The 19,759-nt window shown below is 40.4% G+C and overlaps 7 protein-coding genes across 7 annotated transcripts; 4 read left to right on the top strand and 3 right to left on the bottom strand.

Moving 5' to 3' along the window:
- Nucleotides 1–160: 160 nt before the first annotated feature.
- FOA43_002163 (uncharacterized protein) lies at nt 161–5,143 on the top strand (the record flags this gene model as incomplete). Its single annotated transcript, XM_038922464.1, has 1 exon — nt 161–5,143. One exon carries the CDS (start codon nt 161–163, stop codon nt 5,141–5,143), a length of 4,983 nt encoding a protein of 1,660 aa, XP_038778392.1.
- A 1,472-nt stretch (nt 5,144–6,615) lies between these two features.
- Nucleotides 6,616–8,493, top strand: FOA43_002162 (uncharacterized protein; the record flags this gene model as incomplete). Its single annotated transcript, XM_038922463.1, has 1 exon — nt 6,616–8,493. The coding sequence occupies one exon, from the start codon at nt 6,616–6,618 to the stop codon at nt 8,491–8,493; it is 1,878 nt and encodes a 625-aa protein (XP_038778391.1).
- A 77-nt stretch (nt 8,494–8,570) lies between these two features.
- FOA43_002161 (uncharacterized protein) lies at nt 8,571–9,965 on the bottom strand (the record flags this gene model as incomplete). The annotated part of the gene is made up of 1 exon (XM_038922462.1): nt 8,571–9,965. One exon carries the CDS (start codon nt 9,963–9,965, stop codon nt 8,571–8,573), a length of 1,395 nt encoding a protein of 464 aa, XP_038778390.1.
- A 155-nt stretch (nt 9,966–10,120) lies between these two features.
- FOA43_002160 (uncharacterized protein) lies at nt 10,121–11,519 on the top strand (the record flags this gene model as incomplete). Its single annotated transcript, XM_038922461.1, has 2 exons — nt 10,121–11,425; nt 11,502–11,519. The coding sequence occupies 2 exons, from the start codon at nt 10,121–10,123 to the stop codon at nt 11,517–11,519; spliced, it is 1,323 nt and encodes a 440-aa protein (XP_038778389.1).
- A 137-nt stretch (nt 11,520–11,656) lies between these two features.
- On the bottom strand, nt 11,657–12,409 carry FOA43_002159 (uncharacterized protein; the record flags this gene model as incomplete). The annotated part of the gene is made up of 1 exon (XM_038922460.1): nt 11,657–12,409. One exon carries the CDS (start codon nt 12,407–12,409, stop codon nt 11,657–11,659), a length of 753 nt encoding a protein of 250 aa, XP_038778388.1.
- Nucleotides 12,410–12,508: 99 nt separating this feature from the next.
- FOA43_002158 (uncharacterized protein) lies at nt 12,509–17,719 on the bottom strand (the record flags this gene model as incomplete). Its single annotated transcript, XM_038922459.1, has 1 exon — nt 12,509–17,719. The coding sequence occupies one exon, from the start codon at nt 17,717–17,719 to the stop codon at nt 12,509–12,511; it is 5,211 nt and encodes a 1,736-aa protein (XP_038778387.1).
- Nucleotides 17,720–18,186: 467 nt separating this feature from the next.
- Nucleotides 18,187–19,713, top strand: FOA43_002157 (uncharacterized protein; the record flags this gene model as incomplete). Its single annotated transcript, XM_038922458.1, has 1 exon — nt 18,187–19,713. One exon carries the CDS (start codon nt 18,187–18,189, stop codon nt 19,711–19,713), a length of 1,527 nt encoding a protein of 508 aa, XP_038778386.1.
- Nucleotides 19,714–19,759: the final 46 nt, after the last annotated feature.

Raw genomic sequence — 19,759 nt, 5'->3', positions numbered from 1 at the left:
GATGAGACGATTTCGTGAGACGTTTGGATCTTTAATTTTTCTTTTATCGCTAAATTTTTCTATGGCTAAATTTTTCTTGTTTAAAATTTTTCACTCAAGTTATTTTATTAGATCTTGAACCAAGTCCCTTTTTTAAGTATTTAAGTGAAGTTTTAATCAAATGGTTGAAAAGAGACACAGGGAAGAAGAGGAAGTTGCCGAATCAGGCACTTCGAAATCCATTCTAACACAAAGTGCGGAAATGTCCTTTCCAAGAGGAGGAGATTCCGTATTGACCCCATTAGAGATCAAAGAGGTGTCCAATAAGGCCAAGAGTGATGTTCTCTTTGAGCAAAAATCCGTTATTTCTGGTCATAAGAAAAAAAGAGCTCGCAAATCAAAGGTTCGTACTGCTGATGAAAAGGATACCGAGGACAATGAAACTGTTGATTCTGTTTCCTTTAAGATTCTTCAGCCAGGTTCATTTGTTCTTGGAAGGATCTCGCACATTAATAAGATGGAAATTGTTCTTTCCTTGTCCGATAACTTGGAAGGTTACATTCCAATTACCAATTTGAGCGACGAGGTGAGCAAAACGTTGAGTGTTGTCGACGACGAAGATGATGATGATGATGAAAGTAGCAGTGATGATGACGAAGAATCCTCTATTCCATCACTTTCATCTCTTTTCACCATAGGACAATATTTGAGGGCCATAGTTACTGAAAATACCTCCGATACGGGTAAGAAGCGTCTAGAGTTAAGTATTGAACCTAGCAAAGTAAACGAGGGCATGGAAAAAGATGATTTTTGTGTGAATACCATAGTTCAAGCATCTGTTAAGTCTGTCGAAGATCACGGTGCCATTCTAAATGTAGGACACTCTCATTTGAGTGGTTTCATTTCCAAAAAGGAACTTCCTTCTAGCGTTGATGTTGGATCTGTACTTCTCGTCGTTGTCAGTAAAAAAAGCGGTAGAACCATTACTGTCAAGCTACCTACTGAAACCATTGTGAAGAAGTTGAATACTGTTCAGAGTGCCACAAATGTCAATGCCATTCTTCCTGGAATGCTTGTTGATGCTGCTGTGCTTAACGTCTTTGCTGATGGTATTATTGTCAAAGCTCTCAATCTTTGTAATGGTTCTATTAGTTGTATGCATCTCGGCTTCTATGAATTAGAACAGCTGAAGCATAGATTTTCCACAGGATCTCAGATCAAAGCCAGAATTATCGCTTCTTACATGAAAAATGGACAAAAGAAGGTCATGTTGTCTATACTACCACACATCCTTACGCTTAGTCAATTTGCATATGATCCTGAAAAAGATTCCGATCCTTTGGAAGCTTTCCCAATTGGCCATATATTTGATGAGGTTATTGTCAAGGGCAAGGATAGCCACTATATTTTTATCGACGTCGGTAGTAGAAATGCTATAGGACAAGTGTTCAAGACACGTGTTTCTGAAAATGCTGATCTCGATATGGATTTCAAGATTGGTTCTGTTCACAAGGCTAGAGTGCTTGATTACTCCTCTTTTGATAACATCTATATTCTTACTATGGACAAAGCTCAGATCAACCAAAAGTATCTTAGAATTGAAGATCTTCCTACTGGACAACTCATTCATTGCAAAGTGGAAAAATTGGTGCCGGGAAAGGGTGTTCAAGTTCGCATCGAGAACGAGTTCAACGGATTTGTTCCATCAATTCACATGAGTGATATCCATTTGGCTTATCCTGAGAGAAAGTTTAAGATTGGAAGTAAATTCAATGGAAGAGTTTTAAGAGTGAGTACAGAAGGTCGCAGACCAAGTGCTTTCGTTTCTTTGAAGAAGTCTTTGGTTCGTATTGAGAATGAAGATGAAGTAGTTAAATCTATGGACGATGCCGTTGTTGGCAAGAAAGCTCCAGCTACCATCGAGCGATTCTATCCAGGTGGATGCCTTGTGAGCTTCTTTGGTGATGTTCGAGGATTCCTACCAATCTCGGAGATGAGTGAAACATATGTCAAAAAAGCTGAAGATCATGTTAAACTTGGTCAGACTGTGAGGGTGACGATGATTGATGTTGATAAAGAGAAGGACAGAATCAGAGTAAGTTTACGTGCCTCTAGTACCATATCTGAATCTCAAACAGACGCCTTAGAAGACATTGTTCTCGGGAAGACTATTGTTGAAGCACATGTTGTGGAACGAAACAAGGATTGTCTTATTCTTGAACTTCCTCCTTCAGGAGTAAGGGCTATTCTACCATACGGCCAAGTTTCAGATGAAAATTACGAGAACAGCAGAGCTCGTATGAAGAAAATTTCCGTGGGAAGTACGGTGAAAGTGGTTGCTCTTTCGAAAGATCACAAAGGTCGCTTTGTGAATGTTTCCTGTAAGCCATCTATTCTTAAGGATGCCGAGGCTGGTAAGTTTCCTTCAAGTTATTCTGAGGTTGCTCACTCGCATGAACTTTTACACGGATGGGTTAAAAATGTTAATACTCACGGTGTGTTTGTGTCCTTTGCAGATGAGTTGACCGGCCTTATCCTTCCACGATTTATTAGTGAAGATATGGCTGAAGATTTAGAGAAGAATTTCTTTGTGGGCCAGTCGATAGCATGCAAAGTTGTGGATACCGATGATGCACACGAACGATTTTTGTTGAGTATGCGTGAGGATGGAATTGTTGTCTCTGAGACCGCAGTTAATCCTGTGGATAAATCCGTTAAGTTATTGAACGAGTTTGTGCCGGGTAAGACTACTAAGGGTATCATAAAAACTGTGCAGCCAACCCAGTTGACAGTTAAATTGGCCGATAACCAGCTGGGACGTCTCGACAAAGTCGATATTGCGGATACTGAGAAGTCTTTTTCAGATTATAAGACAGGAGATGTGCTTAATGTTCGTGTTGTCGGATATTTTGATTCCCTCAACCGTACCCACAATTTTGTTCCTAACAGAGACATGTCCGACACTACTATTAAGTTGTCGATGAAGAAGAATGACGTTGTTTCGATTGAAGACCTCGAGGAAGGCCAGGAAGTTACTGCATTCGTGAGTAGGGTATCTGAAGATGCCATATACGTGGACATATGCCCTCAGGTGAAGGGTAAGGTGTCTATGGCTGATCTTAACGGGGAGGCCTTGGAACTTGATGATTTGGACCAGTCCTACCCCGTTGGAAGTGCTCTACAACTTGTGGTGAAATCTGTTGATAAAGAAAGTTCATTGGTGAAATTATCTGCAAAAGAAGGTAGCACTAATTCCTTTGAATCTATTAAAGTAGGCACAATTCTACCAGGAAAAGTCTTCAAAGTTGAAGAGACTTACGTTCTTGTCGATCTTGGACACAATATTGAGGCCATGTCATATATCACTGATGCTCTTGATGACTATTCGAAAACCATGGAAGACACTTTTTCTATTAACCAGAAGGTGATGGCTAAAGTGACCGAAATCGATACCTCCAACGGACGTATATTCGTTTCATTGAAAACCAAAGATGTTAAGGATAGACTCATCGAGAAATCGGAAGATATCAAAGTTGGCGATGTTCTGAGAGGCATTATCAGTAACATTTCCGATAAAGGTGTCTTTGTGGCTTTTTCCAGAAAGCTATTTGCATTTGTTAGGGTGTCAGATTTGTCAGATTCCTTTTTAAGGGACTGGAAGTCTTTCTTCAAACTTTATCAGCCAGTTATTGGTAAGATTGTTCATTCGGGAGGTGCTGGAAAAATTATGATGAGTTTGAGAGAGAGCGATGTGAGCTCTAAAGGTGGTCTAAAAAGATTCGAAGACTTGAAGGTGGGTGATATATTTAACGGATCGATCAAACGGGTTGTTGACTTTGGTGTTTTTGTTAAACTAGATGGAACTGTGAATATCACTGGTTTGTGCCATCATTCCCAAATTTCCGATAATCGTATCGATGATGTTGCCAGTATATTTGCTGAAGGTGATAGAGTGAAGGTCAAGATAATGGAAATTAATCTGGCTAGAAAACAGTTGTCTCTAGGTATGAAGGCTTCATTCTTTAAGGAAGTAGACGACGACAAGTACAGCGATGAAGAGACTGCATCAGTTGGTGGCGAAGATGGCGAAGATGTTGAAATGAGTGATGATAATTCTGACGAGGACAATAGTGATGAAGATATTGTTGATGGTAATGAAACTTTAGATCTTCCTTCCAATCCATCTCAAGGACTCTCGGCTGGTTTCGACTGGACAGCTTCTATTCTTGAGCAGGCTAAGGATGATGTTGAGAGTGACGATGACGAGTACGATGAGAACTTGAAGAAGAAGAAGAAGAGATCTAAACTTTCGACTGCAGTAGAGGATAAAACTGCAGAGATCAACACTCGTGCTCCAGAATCCGTATCTGACTTTGAAAGGTTGCTTGTGGGTAATCCGGACTCTTCTATTCTTTGGATTCAGTATATGTCGTTCCAATTGCAGCTTGGTGAAGTGGATAAGGCCAGGGAACTTGGTAAGCGTGCATTAAAAACAATAAACTACAGAGAAGAGCAGGAGAAGTTGAATATCTGGATCGCCATGCTCAATATGGAGAGCATGTTTGGCACTGACGAAAGCTTGGAAAAGATCTTCAAAAAATCATGCAAGTACATGGAGCCATATGCAATTCATCAGAAGTTGGTGGCTATTTGTGTGGCTTCTGAAAAGTTTGACAAGGCTTCTGAGTTGTATCGTGTGATGTGCAAGAAATTTGGATATGATCACGTGCCTGTTTGGGTTTCTTACGGATCATTCCTTATCGACAGAGATGAAGCTGATGAGGCTCATAAGGTTCTTTCCAATGCTTTACAGATTCTTCCGAAAAGAAGTCATGTTGAGGTTGTTAGAAGATTCGCCCAGATGGAGTTCGATAAGGGTGATTCAGAGCAAGGTAGATCTCTATTCGAAGGTTTGCTTTCCGATGTTCCAAAGAGACTCGATTTGTGGAACGTTTACATTGATCAGGAAATTAAGAATGGCGATAAGAAGAAGGCCGAGTCTCTCTTTGAGAGAGTGAGTGCTCGTAAATTAACTAAGAAGCAGGCCAAATTCTTCTTTGGTAAATGGCTAGCCTTTGAGGAGAAGGAGGGTGACTCTAAAGCTGGAGACTACGTGAAGGCCAAGGCAGTAGAGTACGCTCAAAAGCTTGTCGATAAACAGTAAATATGCTAATAGAAATCCGTAATTATACTATAGGTATTTGTTTCCGCTTTGGGATATCTAGGCGCGATCTATTTAAAAAGGGATTTCGAGTTGTTATGATGTTTCTGGGCGCTTATCACTATTGCTCTCATGCTGTAATGCTAGTTTGGATTGGTCTTGTTGTCGGTTCGCATATAGTCCTGGCATTATACTGGTTATATAGCGATTCACATGCTGGGCTCGGTTCGGAGGCTCTGTTGTTAAGAACGCTCCATTTTCTGCAACGGTGTTACCAACTGCAAAATCCAGATAGATGTCTTTCAAAGAACAAAAGAGAACTATTAAAACTAGCTAAAAATTTAAGCCCAATTGTATATAAGCAATTGGATTGGTAAGTGTGAGTAGAGAATCCTCGAGATGAAATTCGTACTAACTCGTTATAGGTGTCTAGATGGAACCGTGTTTGCGACAGATGGGCCTTCACAGCTTTTGGCAATACGTAATTGTTACGACAACTCAATTTTAATTGATGATGAGGTTAAGGAGCTACAGAAAGCACAAAGATATGTGCACTGCATACAAGTGATGATATCCATACTTATAATATGCTGTGAAGTTACAGTGTATATGTATGGAATCAGTCCATTGGTAAGCAAAATGACAAAGAAGCAGGTAAAAGCCAAGAAAAGAGGAAATAAAAAACAGAAAAAGGCATTGATGTCTTTTCAATCTAAAGAAACACCAATTTGTGCATCTCTTCCCCAAAAGCCAGCATTTACTACTTCTTTAGATGCTTCTCCAAGAATCGTTTCAGACGGGAAACCGAAGAGCATAACTTCGAGTCTTCTTACGGACAGAGAATTTGAGGCAGAGATTGAAGAACAACTAAGAACGACGGTGTCGTCACTTGGTATCAATACGTCTGCTGGTGATTTTCTTAAGTGGGACTCTCCAGGTTCTGGCCCTACGGCTATACAGGCAACTCTCGCGCCAGATAATCCTGTATTTCCCCAAAATGGAAGTATTTGGAGTAAACCAGAATCGTTGACGGGATTGGATTTGCATAAGGCTACTGAGTCAAATCAAAAGGAAAATATAAATGAGGCAGTGACTCAAACAAGGTCATCTACGGCTAGCATAACCGATCAGATTAAGGAGAATTTCAGGAAAAGAATATTACTCAGAAGAAGCGGTAACGTTCCATAGAGGATAGGATAATCCTAAATGTTCTTATATGATTTAATAAATTAGTTGATAATGTGAGTAGCAAATGTCTATGATGATTAGGCTAGTAAATGTTGCTGTTGAATGAATAGCCATGGCCAGAAGAGAAGGCCAGTTGTATTGTGGCTGAACAATAGGTGTGGTATTGTATTTATGGTAAATTATTCCAACTCAGCCACAAATCATTAACGTAGAGTAGACATTTGGGTGACATCTGATGATATCAAGACATTGCTTCTCCACACTTAGTTCACGCTCTTTTGAAAGCTATGCAAGAGTATTGCGAATCAACATACACTGTTCTATTTGATATATTTAAACCTGCTAAGTTAATTGGGCAAGCGGAAATAGCAAACAATCCAAAGGCACTTGACTATATTTATACGCTTCAGAAGAACGATCTGCTACAATATCCAGAAGACCTGGTTTTGGATCCCTGGTGCAACCAAGTTTATATAAAGCAGGATATATTTGTGAGGACAGTGAAGTCTTCCCTATCTAGTAAGTCCTCTGCGTCAAGTCTTTCTTCTTCATTGAAAAGTGATAGTGAACAGAGCATACTAGCAGAAAAAAAGCTGGGCCAATTAAGACTAGAAGACTGGCATACGGAACCTTCGCATAATCAATTCAACAACTATCTGGATTACAGGTTTTCACGCTTGGAAATTACAGCTGTGGATATGAAAAAGGGAGAGATTCTTTCTGCCAACGAGCCCTTGAAGGCCAAACTTCTCGGCTACGGAGTTGTGCGGTTGTATAAGGACCGAGAAAATGAGAAAGAAGAGCTAAGAAGGAACAGCGGTGACCAGACGACGGTGGCCATCTTGGGAGTTCCTTTTTATTTCACCGCTAGTGACTTGTTGTTGGGATTCTTCGACAAAGATATCCCTAACAACGTCTCACATATGAGATTATTGAAGACTCAGACACCCAACAGATTTATGGTGCTCTTAAAATTTTGTGCTGTCGATAAGGCTGCCGAATTTGTACAAAAATACAACGGAAAACACTTCAATTCCATGGAACCGGAGGCTTGCCAGGTGATATTCATCAAAGAAGTGCTTTTCAGACCTGTTAATCATACGGCAGACAAAATGAATACGATTCCGTATCTCTTGGACGATCCTTTCACCAAGGTGGAAAGTCCGAAGGCTGTAACTGCGTCTTCATCTTCAAACATAAAGCCTAAGGTCAATACCTCAGCATACACGGAATTGGCTACATGTCCAGTGTGCCTTGAGAGATTGGACTCCAACGTAACTGGATTGCTTACGATTCCATGTCAACATACTTTCCATTATACCTGTCTTTCCAAATGGAACGATGATACGTGCCCAGTGTGTCGGTACTCTGGCAAATCTGATATGCGAAAGCGAAAGCAAGAAGAGCAAGACGAAAAGTGTTTTGAATGCGGCTCTACTGAGAATATGTGGATATGCCTTATATGTGGACATATCGGATGTGGTAGGTACGATCAGGGACACGCTATATCCCATTATAACGAAACATCTCATTGCTTTGCTATGGAGATCACCACACAAAGAGTTTGGGACTATTCTGGCGATAACTACGTTCATCGGTTAGTTCAGAATGAGGCTGACGGAAAGCTAGTAGAGCTTCCATTGAGAGATGATAGGAAGGGAGCTGAAGATAGCAGTGATGATGAAGATAACGACGCCAAGATAGAGAAGATAGGGTTAGAGTACTCCAAGATGCTTATATCACAACTTGAGTCACAAAGAGAGTTCTATGACATGAAGTATGAGGAGGCACAGAACCAGTTGAAACTTGCAAATGATGGCTTGAATGAGGTACGAAAAAACGTTGCAGTACTCACAACAGAGCTCTCAAAGGCCAAGGAAAAGCTGAACAGCTCAGCACAGCAGAATCGTACTAAGAATGAACTCAAGGAAATGAAGAGTAAGTACGAGGATGAAAATACCATTAATGGGGGTCTATCAGAAAAGGTTAAGTATCTCACTGAAAGGAATGATCAGCTTGCTAAGACTAATGAGGATTTACAGGAACAAGTGAAAGATTTAATGTTCTATCTTGAATCGAGGGATAAGTTCAAAGATGCCGCTGATGATGTCAAGGAAGGAAAAGTGATGATAATACCAAAGAAGACAACGAAAAAGCGTCATTAGATAGGTAGCGCGCAGAAATTAGGGAATGGTATTAGGTATACAAACAGGTACCAAAGAAATACGCTAGGCTGATAACATCATAGGAGACTTTCATTGGTGTAAGAGAATCCTGTGAAGTAGACCGACTTTTTCAAGTCGTTTCTATTATCAGGGTCGGGCCTCTGAATTGGGATGAAAGAACTGGTACTAGTAGAACGACTCTCTTCTATAGTTTCAAACAGAGAGTCACCTATTGGAGAACTTGGTGGAGTTATAGCCATTGAAGTGAACTCTTCATCGAAGTTCTCGGCTTCTTCAGGATCGGTAATAATAGGGATGATTGGTGGAGGTAGCTTTTCGTCGTTCTGAGTGATTATATCGTTCCAGTCAATATATCTGAAAAATCTATGGGCTTTCACTTTCTCGAAATCCGTATCACAGTTTAGTCTCTTGATTGGGTTCTTATTTAGGAGCCTTCTCAATAAATCCTTGGCATCCAGAGATAGATAAAATGGATACTTGACCTTCTGCCTAAGAATCTTGTCCATGATCTTCTTATGATTATTTCCAGTAAATGGAGGAGTACCGGTCAACATGTCAAAGGTAACAGCACCAAGTGACCACCAATCGCACTGGGAGTCATAGCCTTCAGCCCTAATCACTTCGGGAGCCATGTATTCAGCAGTACCAAACATCGAGTTACACTCTCTACTGGCCTTGCTTAGCCCAAAATCTGTAAGAACCAAATGGCCACAATCATTAAGCATGCAATTTTCTGGCTTTAGATCTCTGTAAATGACACCGGCATTGGTATGCAAATGACGTAAAGCTAAGATCAACTCAGCCACATAGTAGCATGCCACCTTCTCAGACAAGATTCTCTCTTCACGTAAATAATGGAACAATTCGCCTCCATCAAGATATTCTAGAAACAAGTAAACCTTGTCAAAGTCCTGAAGTGCATAATAGAGTTTGACAATGTTAGGATGAGTGACTTTTTGAAGGATTGTTCGTTCTGTCAAAGTCTGCTCATAGTTCTTGGCATTGACAATCATCGAAGCCTTCTGGAGCTGCTTCTGTGCATACAATTTTCCTGACTGTTTATGCTTCACAAGTAAAACTTTGCCATAGCTTCCCTTTCCAAGCACCTTTAACTGTTCAAAGTCCTGGATCTTAGGCTTAGTCTTATGTAATGAGGAATATATCATCCGAGGCAGCTTGTGAACATTATCAACACCAGCAGCACTGTTGGAACGACTTTCAGCTTCATAAAATTCATCGATTTCAACCTTGTAAGACGTGCCGAGACGTTTTCCTATGGGACCGACAGAAACCACACTGTTCGACTCGTACTTTTTGAAGAATTTCACACCTTCTCCATCATCAGGCTCTTGAGGTTCTGGATGATCATTAACACTTGAGGAGTCCATTGCAACCTTTTTTTTGAAATTGGAGACAAGATCGTCTTCGTCAAAGTCAAAAACGTCTCCCATAGCACCGTTATTCAAGAAATAAACACCAATATAGAGAAGAAGGTTGATTGAAGTGAAGATGAATAATTTCTGTAGTCTATTTTTTTCTTCGCGTTTCAAATAAAGTTGAAAGCTAAAGATTGATGTTGTCTCTTCTTCTCTTAGAATCTCTAATAATGAAGCACTACAATAGTGTTGCACCAAGGATGTCTCTCAAAGAGAACAAGGAACAAAAAAACATGAGGGATCCTAGTAACTGGCCGAAACCATTACACGAATTTATCTCTAATTGCTTCTCTAAAGCTAGTGAGATGAAACTACCTCCTACAGAAAAGACCAAGTTTCAAGGCGAACTTAAGAACTTGATTAACCTTGCCATAACTAAAGGAAAGATAGAAGAAAATGATTGGACCCAACAAGTTCTACCTTCATTAGAGAGAAGACCACTGAAGCTGGATCTATACTGTAATAGTATTAGGCATAAGACTGTTAGATCGTTTACTCCTCCGAATCAGAACTTTATTCGTATTGCCATTCCTAAGAAAAGAAATATGTTTGACCAAGACAGTGATGGGGACACCAATTCTGGTGATGACAGCTATGAACCCACGATAAATTCAACGAAGATCCATCCAATCAAGAAACTGAAGAAAAAGACCAACAACACCTCATCAATGGTGAATACCGGGAATGGAGATCGAATGACATCGGAAGAGCGTAAAAAATTGCGTGGTAAACGATTCCAGCGGGAATTAAACTATACTCCAACATATGAACCAGACATACCGAACTACGATACTAACAAGCAATTTGTGGGTAAAAGCACCACTTTAGAAAAGAGATATTTGCGTTTAACATCCCAGCCTAATCCTTCGTTGGTTAGACCAGTGCATGTTTTGAGGAAAACTTTTCAATTGTTGATGGATAAGTACCTCGAAGGTACCAAGTATAACTATCTCTGTGATCAATTGAAGTCGATGAGACAAGATTTAACAGTTCAGAATATCCGTACAGATTTCACTGCGATGGTATATGAGTTTCACAGTAAATTGGCAATTGAATTTGCTGATTTGGGTGAGTTTAATCAGTGCCAATCGCAGTTGAAGCTTCTATACAATGATCCACGAATCAAGGGAACAGATAAAGATGAGTATAACGCCTACAGAATATTGTACTGTATTATAACTACTGATTATAACGAGGCTAATAACTTGAAATTACAGATTTTGGGAGAGAAAGCAATCATTGACAGTCACTTTCTCGAGGATGCATTTAGACTATTGAATTATGTGATTACAGGCGATTATTATCGCATATTTGATATAGCAAGACAGATCCGCACTAAAAATGAGAAAGATCAGAAACAAGTGCATACTAAAACCCATATTGACATACTTCAAGACCCTAATGCTCTCAAACTGAACCATGCTGAAATGTACTTTTTCTTTAAGTTTCTAGAGAAGATTCTAGACCGTGAAAGAGTGCGTGCTCTTGCTATAATGTGTCATTCATATCGAAGAATACCGCTGCGGATACTCGCAAACACCATGCTGCTAGATGAAGACCAGGAACTAAACAATTTCCTTACACAATCGAAAATTGCTTGCTTCGTACAAAACGAAGAGTATCTCGATTGCCCCAGTGCACGACCATCTGTAGACTCTCTAAAGAACTCTCTGTTCAGAGTCATAGATATCAAGGGTCAACTATAATTACTCCATTACAGGACCAAGTCCCATCATAGCAAAATTCATACCGTTCTTATCATCGGCAAGGCTCATGTATTTTTTAATTCTGCTGAGAATCGCTTGAGAAGCTAGAACGTCTTGGTGTGAATCAATAGGTTCTCCCAAATCCAGAGGTCCATCTCTTCTACCATCCAATTCAAAAAAATGCCCATTTTTCCCCTTTGCAAAGCATATGAAATGCAAATCAACGTCATCTTCCGCACTTGGAGCTTCAGTTTGTCCCTGTTGGCTAAAATCATTGTATGTAGAAAGGAATAAGTCCGAGATCAACTTTGTCTTTTCATAAAAGTGATTGGAATTGCTCACCTCAGGAAGGGCTTTGATGTTTTCAACGAACTTGCACATCTGTGATTGGTCTACTATAAGACCAGTAGGTAAATTACAGATGGCATGGAGTAACCCATATAATCCACAAGCATTCTTAAGGAGTTGTTTGAACCAAATGACGCTCTCAAAGTTGTCCTGATGTGGTTGAGCTGCTTTTTCTTCTTCTTCTTCTTCTTCCTTTTTAAACTTTTCGTATTGCTCCGTTATAGGGAATAAAAGTATGATACTATTTAAAGGCCGAGGAATAAATGCTAGTAGGTCCGGATCTGTGATAGAGTATATATCAAAGAAGTTTAGTAGAGGAGAAAGTCCCAATTTTCGACCAAACTCAGTGAAGATTTCAGGGTTTGATTCGAGTGGTACCACAGAGCCAAAGTCTTGGAACGACATAGTGTTTTGTAGATGAAGTAGGTTAATACAAAGTGATTGAAGAGCAGGTGACATCATATACGAAATTACTTATTTACTTTGGTGTTAGGATGTACCAACCTATCTCTGTAAATCCACTACACACATCTTCTCAGACTTGGGACCTCCATAAACAACAGCCCATTTAGTTCCCTTTGCTGCCTCTTTTGCTAGGGAGCTGTATATGTTACCGACAAACGATCTCGGCGTAGCGCTAGACACTCCCCCAACCCTTCTCTTCCATTCTTCTGGCTGATCAAGGGATGTAATAGAGATCATATCTAGCACTTCTTCTCTTGCCTCAATAGTAAAAACCGGTGCACCTCCCAAAGTGCTAATAAGAGAATCTGTAGCCTTCAATGCATCGTCAACCATCGCCCATTTTTCCTTTCGATTATTCTTCTTATTCGCATTCGTAGCATGATTGGCGACCACCACCACTTTTTGGTTGGGATTCCTCACCTCATCTGATTCTGTCTTGTGGTCCGATTCTTCAACCAGTGAATCTTCAAGTTCATCTGCTTCTTTAGGCTTCTCTTGAGTCAATTCTTCCTTAATCGTCGATACCAAATCATTGAGATCAACCTCATAATCAGTTTTCGTTTCTAAGTTTTTTAATCGCAGTAATTTGTAATTAGATGACGATTTGTTTTGGCGGAGCAACGCTTGCAAACTGGTCTGTGCCTTGATTATTAGTAAGAACTTGACATTATCCTTGATAACCTGATTTGCCATCTCCTCTGTCGTCAAACAGCTCTTGGTTATATCAGCACTGATTCCAGAAGACCACAAGTAGTTGAGTAAGAAGGGAACTGCTTCTTTAAGAATTCCAACAGAAAAGAATCCAATCAAAACATCGCACTTGCTAGGATTCCACGTCAATTTCAGCTGTTCTGTTTGCTCCTTCTTCTTCCTGCTGCTCTTGCGTCGCTTCAGCATATCAATATATCTCTTCATGGAATTGTAAAGGAAATCCCAGGCTAATCTAAGTCCTACAGCATTCGGCAACGATCCTGGAGCCTTGTTCCTAGCCAACGAGCCAATCAAAAAGCTATATCTACCACCCGCACAGATGATTGAACGCCTCTTATCTTCATAAATCGCTGTGAACATGATACCACCACGATAAAACGATGCATTATAACCGCTGAAGGGACAGACTTCAACGGTAAGATTCACTTTGAATAATCGAAGATATCTCACCACACGTGAAAGATAGCTCAATGAAGCATCGACCTTGGCCAATAGGGGACTGTCAAGCATGATTTTGTGCATCTTTGCTTTGCAGACTTCAATAGGTGCAGAGAACTCAAATTGAACAAGTTCGTTAAGAATAGTAGATGGAAGATTCAACTCCTGCTTAAGAATGGCCTTGGCCTCCTTCATTGTCTTACTATAACCAACTTCTGCGAGAATTCGAGAAACCATTAACCTCTGGGCCCTTTCAATACCACAATGCTCTAGAGTTGTCTCCAGTAAATTGCAATGATTGAGAATGATCTTCACATTGGATGCTCTAATAAAAGGAAATATCTCCACAATTTCACTGATCACCTTTATACATTCAGCATCGGAGAACGGTAAGTATTCCGGAACATCTGCAGGTTCGGTGATTATATCAAAATCAGCCTCACGGAATTTGATAGGCCCAGAGCCTTCATCGTTTTCCATTGATCGATACACATATTCTATTCGATAGATCTTATGAACAGAAAGCTTTCTTCTTCCAAGAAGACGTGCCAATGGAAGTGTTAAATCATAAGGAAGCTGTAACACACTACCAGCTCTATCTAAAACCTCATAAACTTGATAGTTCTCGTCATACAATGGAGTTCTCGGGAACATAAGGGAGTTGTTATCATAAAATTTCAAGGCCCCATGCTCCTGAAACACTTTTGCGACCTCGTTCTCAATTGTAGTGTGAAGTAAAAAGTCGGACACTTCAAACTGCTTCTTGTCAGAGTAATCGCCAAACAATAGATCACGTGCAAAACTATAAGGCTGAGAAAAAAGGATATTTCTGGCCTGGTGATGCCAGGAAGATGAAGGATCAACCAAAGCGTCCAAGGCTTCTTTCATCAATGTATCCTGTTGTTGTACACGAACGAGACCGCTCTGCAGTAACTCGTTAGCAGAGGGACGCTTCGCTGGATCATGGTTGAGTAACATCTTAATAATAGTTTTCTCTGTGGCCAACTTATTGGCTTCAAAATCTGATGGAAGTACAATTTCCAATGTCCGAAGATTACGAATGGCCGTATATCTTTCCATGGAAGTACCTAGAGAATAAATCATCTCAAAAAAGATGATTCCAAGAGAATACAGGTCGACCTTTTCGTTATAATCACCGTTACCGTCAAGAACTTCGGTAGCGATGTATAAAGTAGTACCAATATCCGAAGTCAAATCCTCATTTGACCGTTCAACATCGACGAGTTTTGTGGCTGAAGAACTGCTATGAACGTTCTTGGCCAATCCAAAGTCTCCCACTTTCACGTCATTATTTCTATCAATGAAAATGTTCATGGGCTTCAAATCTCGGTGGATAATTCCCTGAGCATGAATATGGCTCAAGGCCTCAAGAATTTGTCTCAATATTCTCCAGTAGTTGTCCGAATCGTTTGGCAATCCCTGCCGGATCAAGTCGAAAAGAGTACGATTTTCACAGTACTCCATCTGAATGAAAAGAACACTTTTTTTCTTCGATCGTGACTGCTTAGATGCCGTTCTCACTAGTGTTTCATTAAGTCCTTTTTCACTGGGAGTTCCAAAGGTGAATGCAGAGTCCTCAGCGTCATCGTTGGCAGCGGGTGAATCGGCATTTTTCGCTTCAGCTGGTTTCTGTGCATCATTGCCACCTGCTTCACCGTCATTGCCGTCAATATCCTCCTCTTCTTCGCCGCTCGTATCTGAGAAATCAAACTCCAGCTCTGGATTTGTTGATCCAGATATAAAATCAGTGAAACTCTGACTGTTAGTTCGAGGCTCACTGAGGGTTCTCTCGTTTTCGACTTCTTCTGAATCATCAGAAGATTCTTCCTTACTGTTACTTTCGCTATCACTCTCTATAGCGGAACCGCCTGCTAATTTATAAGCATAGTCGTCTTCTAACCAAGCAGCATAGTATCTCACGACATATTGGTGGTTAAGTCTGGCTAACAGCATAACCTCATTCATGATTTTGGCAAGTTTGTCCTCGGTGTGACGAATTTTCTTAATCGCATAGAACCTTCCATCTAACTTGTTACGTACTTTAACAACTTCTCCAAATCCACCCTTGCCTAAAATACCGACCTCTTCAAAATCCTGTGCATATCTGGAATATGTCCTTTGTTCAGGTGCAAGCATCGACATACCAAACGAATCTCTCTTGGCACGGTGCCCAGCAATCGAAGACCTTTGAGGTATCATTAACACAGGCTCCGTAGAGATGTCAGTAAATCCGGAAATAGGCCTATTTTTGATAACAGAAGAATCAAGGTTGGACGAACTCTGAGCATCTCTTGCTGTCAATTCTGCTAGAGGAGAAACGTTCAAGTTTAAGCGAAGAAACTTCGAAGGAAGTAGTTCCAAAGGATCAGGTCTTTTTCGAGTCTTCACCTCAAAGATACTTTCTAAGAAACTTCGAAGGCTCTCATCAAGATTTGTGCAGTTATTTAGGAAATCTGAGGGGTTTTCAAACTGATAAATGATATCTGTACCCAAAATAGTCTGAACAAATACCACGCCAATGTCCCAAACATCTGTCTTTCTCTGTGGTTTAAGAAATATACCATTACCGTTCGAATTAATCCGTTCTGGAGCGGTCCAGCCACCATTCTCAAAGGGCAACAGATCCTCATCGCCATCAGAATCGAGATTAGGATGTAAATACAGCATGCTCAATAAGGTATATCCATAGCATGTGCTGCTTAGTTTGACAGAAGTAGATCCTAGTGCCTTTGGTTGCGTTATCAATATAGAGTCAAGCGTAACGCATCTATGAATAAGGCCATTCTTGTGCAAATACTCGAGACTTTCGAGCATTTGAATGGTCCATTCACGTGCAGAATTCAAGTTCAAAAATGATATTGTTGACAACAACTCTCCTAATGATTCGCAATAACCAGAGAGTATTCTTATCTTCCAAATAGTTAGTTTTTCATTCTCAGCTGTCACCTTTTTAGAGGTTTTTCTAGCTGCAGAGTTCTCCAAAGAGATGTCTCCCTTGGAAGTTACCTCTAGCTTCTCTATATTGAAGGCCAAAACTCGATCCACGTTGTCATGCTTTAACTCCAATACAGCCTGCAATTCCTTTTCTAACGTTAGCATAGTCTTCTTACCTTGAGTAGTATTCCAGTAGGGATTAGTCAATTCGATCACGGTAATAACACACTGCAGATCGTCTTCAATGCCACTGATGTTTCTTCCATATCTTCTTTTTAAGATTCCTGTGTTTGAGGCCAAATTCTTTAACACATTTTCGGCCTGGGAACCTTTCTTAACGTAGGGCTTAACCAAAAATTGCTTGGATATCTGTTTGAGTAATCCAGACGGTTGAACAGGAACAAATCCCGTCACTGTTCGAAAACTAAACTGCAAGTGTTGGATTTCAACGGTAATTGATTTGTCAAAAACAAAGTAGGAGCCACCATTTTGCAGCTCATCCATTGTAGGAATCAGTGTCTCATCGTTGATATTGATGGTTCCATACATGCTGTTAGCCTCCTTCATCGGTTCGTACGACATCTCGTTCCGGTCATTGTCATCCCTTCGTCTCATTTCTCGCTGAACCATCTCATCAAGCATCTCTTGTTCCTTTTCTCTCTCCTGTTCAATCTCCTGTTCTTCACGTTTCTGCTTCAATTCAAGTTTCATCTTCTCGCTCTCTAACCTTTTCAGTCGTTCTTCTTCAAGAGATTCAGTACGTGCGCTCTGCTGAATCTCGTCCAAGTATTCCTGAATGGTAGAAGTGATTGAATATATCACAGGTTGTCCCTTTTCGTCCTTTAGAATCCGTTCGCACTGCCTACGAATACAATCCATCTGCGAAGCCATGATATTCTTAGGTTTCTCAAATTTGACTATGGGTACAGACTGCGGATAAGTGGCTGTGAATTCAACGGCAACTGTTACGGATAAAACAGGATCTTTACATTTATCCGAAGAAAGAGTGATCTCAAATTTTGGATGAAGCTTCTGGTTCCAAGCCGACGATGTCGGAGTCTTGTCAACCAAGAGATCTGGATAGATGGCCTTTAGGGCCTCGAACTCGTCAAGTTGTTCTTGGTAATATTCTTCAACGGTTCCCATAAACAAGATATTTTAAAGCAATTGGATCAATTCAACCTATTTCCAGCTCATAGCAAGAGCAGCGTATCTGAAGGGAAGAGAAGAGAAAACTGGAAACTAATCAGAAGTAAAGTCATTCTCTCGTCGTCTGAGGCTCTAAGATGTGCGCGACAGAAGATGTCCGAAAGAGGAAATTAGTAAGGGAGTGATAGACATGGGCCAGATGCAGGCCTAAGCAGAAATACGAAGACATACGGAAGTTTACTCAGTATTTATGGGTATTATTGCAATGAATTATCTTGCATCCGTACAAACATGGAAATGCATATTCCCCTGACCTCCTCCTTGACCCAGCGAAAAGCCATCTACATCCTCAGTGAATCTTTCATGGACGATCGACCAGTCGATGTTGAACTTCTGACGTGTACATAAATGCGGGTTCTATCAGGTCGGAACCATCTTCTCTTCTTCTCAACAACCCGATAATCATGTCGCTCAAGGATCGTAAGGAAGCCTTTGTTACAGACCTCACAGGTGGTTCCACCTTAGACATTTACACGGTGACTTCAATTTCCGCGTGTTCGTATCTAATATGGTGCATCCTCAAGAAGAGAACAAAGCTCTTCGATGATCCGAAGGACCTATTAGGTCAATTGGTCGATTTCTGTCTCAATTGGAACAATCTTTTGTTGGCAGTGACTGCTTACAGTAACAATATTTCATTGATGATGTTTCTTATAGGACTTCCGGTCTTATTCATCATTTTAGGTACTAAAGATAAGAAGAGATCACAGAGAAGAACAATCAAGGTGAATTTTGAGACTCTGACACCGAAACAATTCCTTCCATTCAAGTCCTATATAACCATTTATAGGTCCCAGATGATGATTCTTACGTGCATTTGTATATTGGCTGTTGACTTCCCTCTTTTCCCTAGAAGATTCGCAAAGGTTGAAACTTGGGGTACAAGTTTAATGGATCTCGGCGTTGGTTCGTTTGCTTATTCGATGGGTGTGATTACTGCCAGATCTTTTCTCAGACAGCATTTCTTGGGCAAATATTCTTACATTAGAAACATGTTCAAGGCCATTAAAGGTTCACTGCCTATTCTAGCTATGGGTCTTATACGATTAGCCTGTGTCAAGTACTTGAATTATCAGGAGCATGTTACCGAATATGGAAAGAACTGGAACTTCTTCTTTACGTTAGGGTTTCTTCCATTCTTGACTAATTTGACTGCACCGATTGTCTTTAAGGTTTCCCCGTTAATTCTAAGCTTAATTATTGGACTTTCGTATGAGTTTGCTCTTAATCAGGGTGGATTGATGGAGTTCATAGTCACAGCACCAAGAGTGAACTTTTTTTCTGATAACAGAGAAGGTATATTCTCGTTGATAGGTTATTTTTGTCTCTGTTTAAATGGCTTGGCTCTTGGTTCCATCATTTTACCGGTAGTTCCAGCGCCTAACAACTTGATTAAGATGACCAACTCCAGAGAAGATTTTATCAATCAACAGAAGCAGCAAAAAAGCTGTTGGACACTTACACCTCTTCAAGGACTCTCCCTAATGACCGTTCTTTTCCATGTCCTCTTTTATATTGGTGATAGGTGCTATACATATGAAGTTTCTCGTAGAATGACGAACTTCCTGTATGTTATTTGGGTGTCTGCCTACAACAGTACTTTCCTATTGTGCTACAAATTAATTGAAAACTTTATTTGGGGAGAAGTTAAGGTTCAATACTCTACATCCAAAGAGGATTCCAAAACCGAGCATTCTACTGATTTGCATGTCCTTGAGGCTTCGGAGACGGTTCCTATTTCTCTGACTGCGGTCAACAATAATAGTCTTACCCTTTTCTTATTGGCCAACGTGGCAACAGGACTCGTCAACATGAATTTCGACACTTTGGATTCCAACGAGTGGTCAGGAATTGCTGTGTTGATGGGATACGAGTTTGTATTGGCATTGTTCACCATGTTGATGTATCATAGGGGGGTTATTTTCAAGTGACCCGGTAGAACCTCGCGCGGTGGCTTTAAATAAGATTTTTGTCCAT

This window comes from Brettanomyces nanus, chromosome 2 (genome assembly GCF_011074865.1).
Source record: "Brettanomyces nanus chromosome 2, complete sequence".
Classification (NCBI taxonomy): domain Eukaryota; kingdom Fungi; phylum Ascomycota; class Pichiomycetes; order Pichiales; family Pichiaceae; genus Brettanomyces; species Brettanomyces nanus.
The sequence above is the reverse complement of the archived record's forward strand: the minus strand, read 5'-3'. Positions and strand labels throughout refer to the sequence as shown.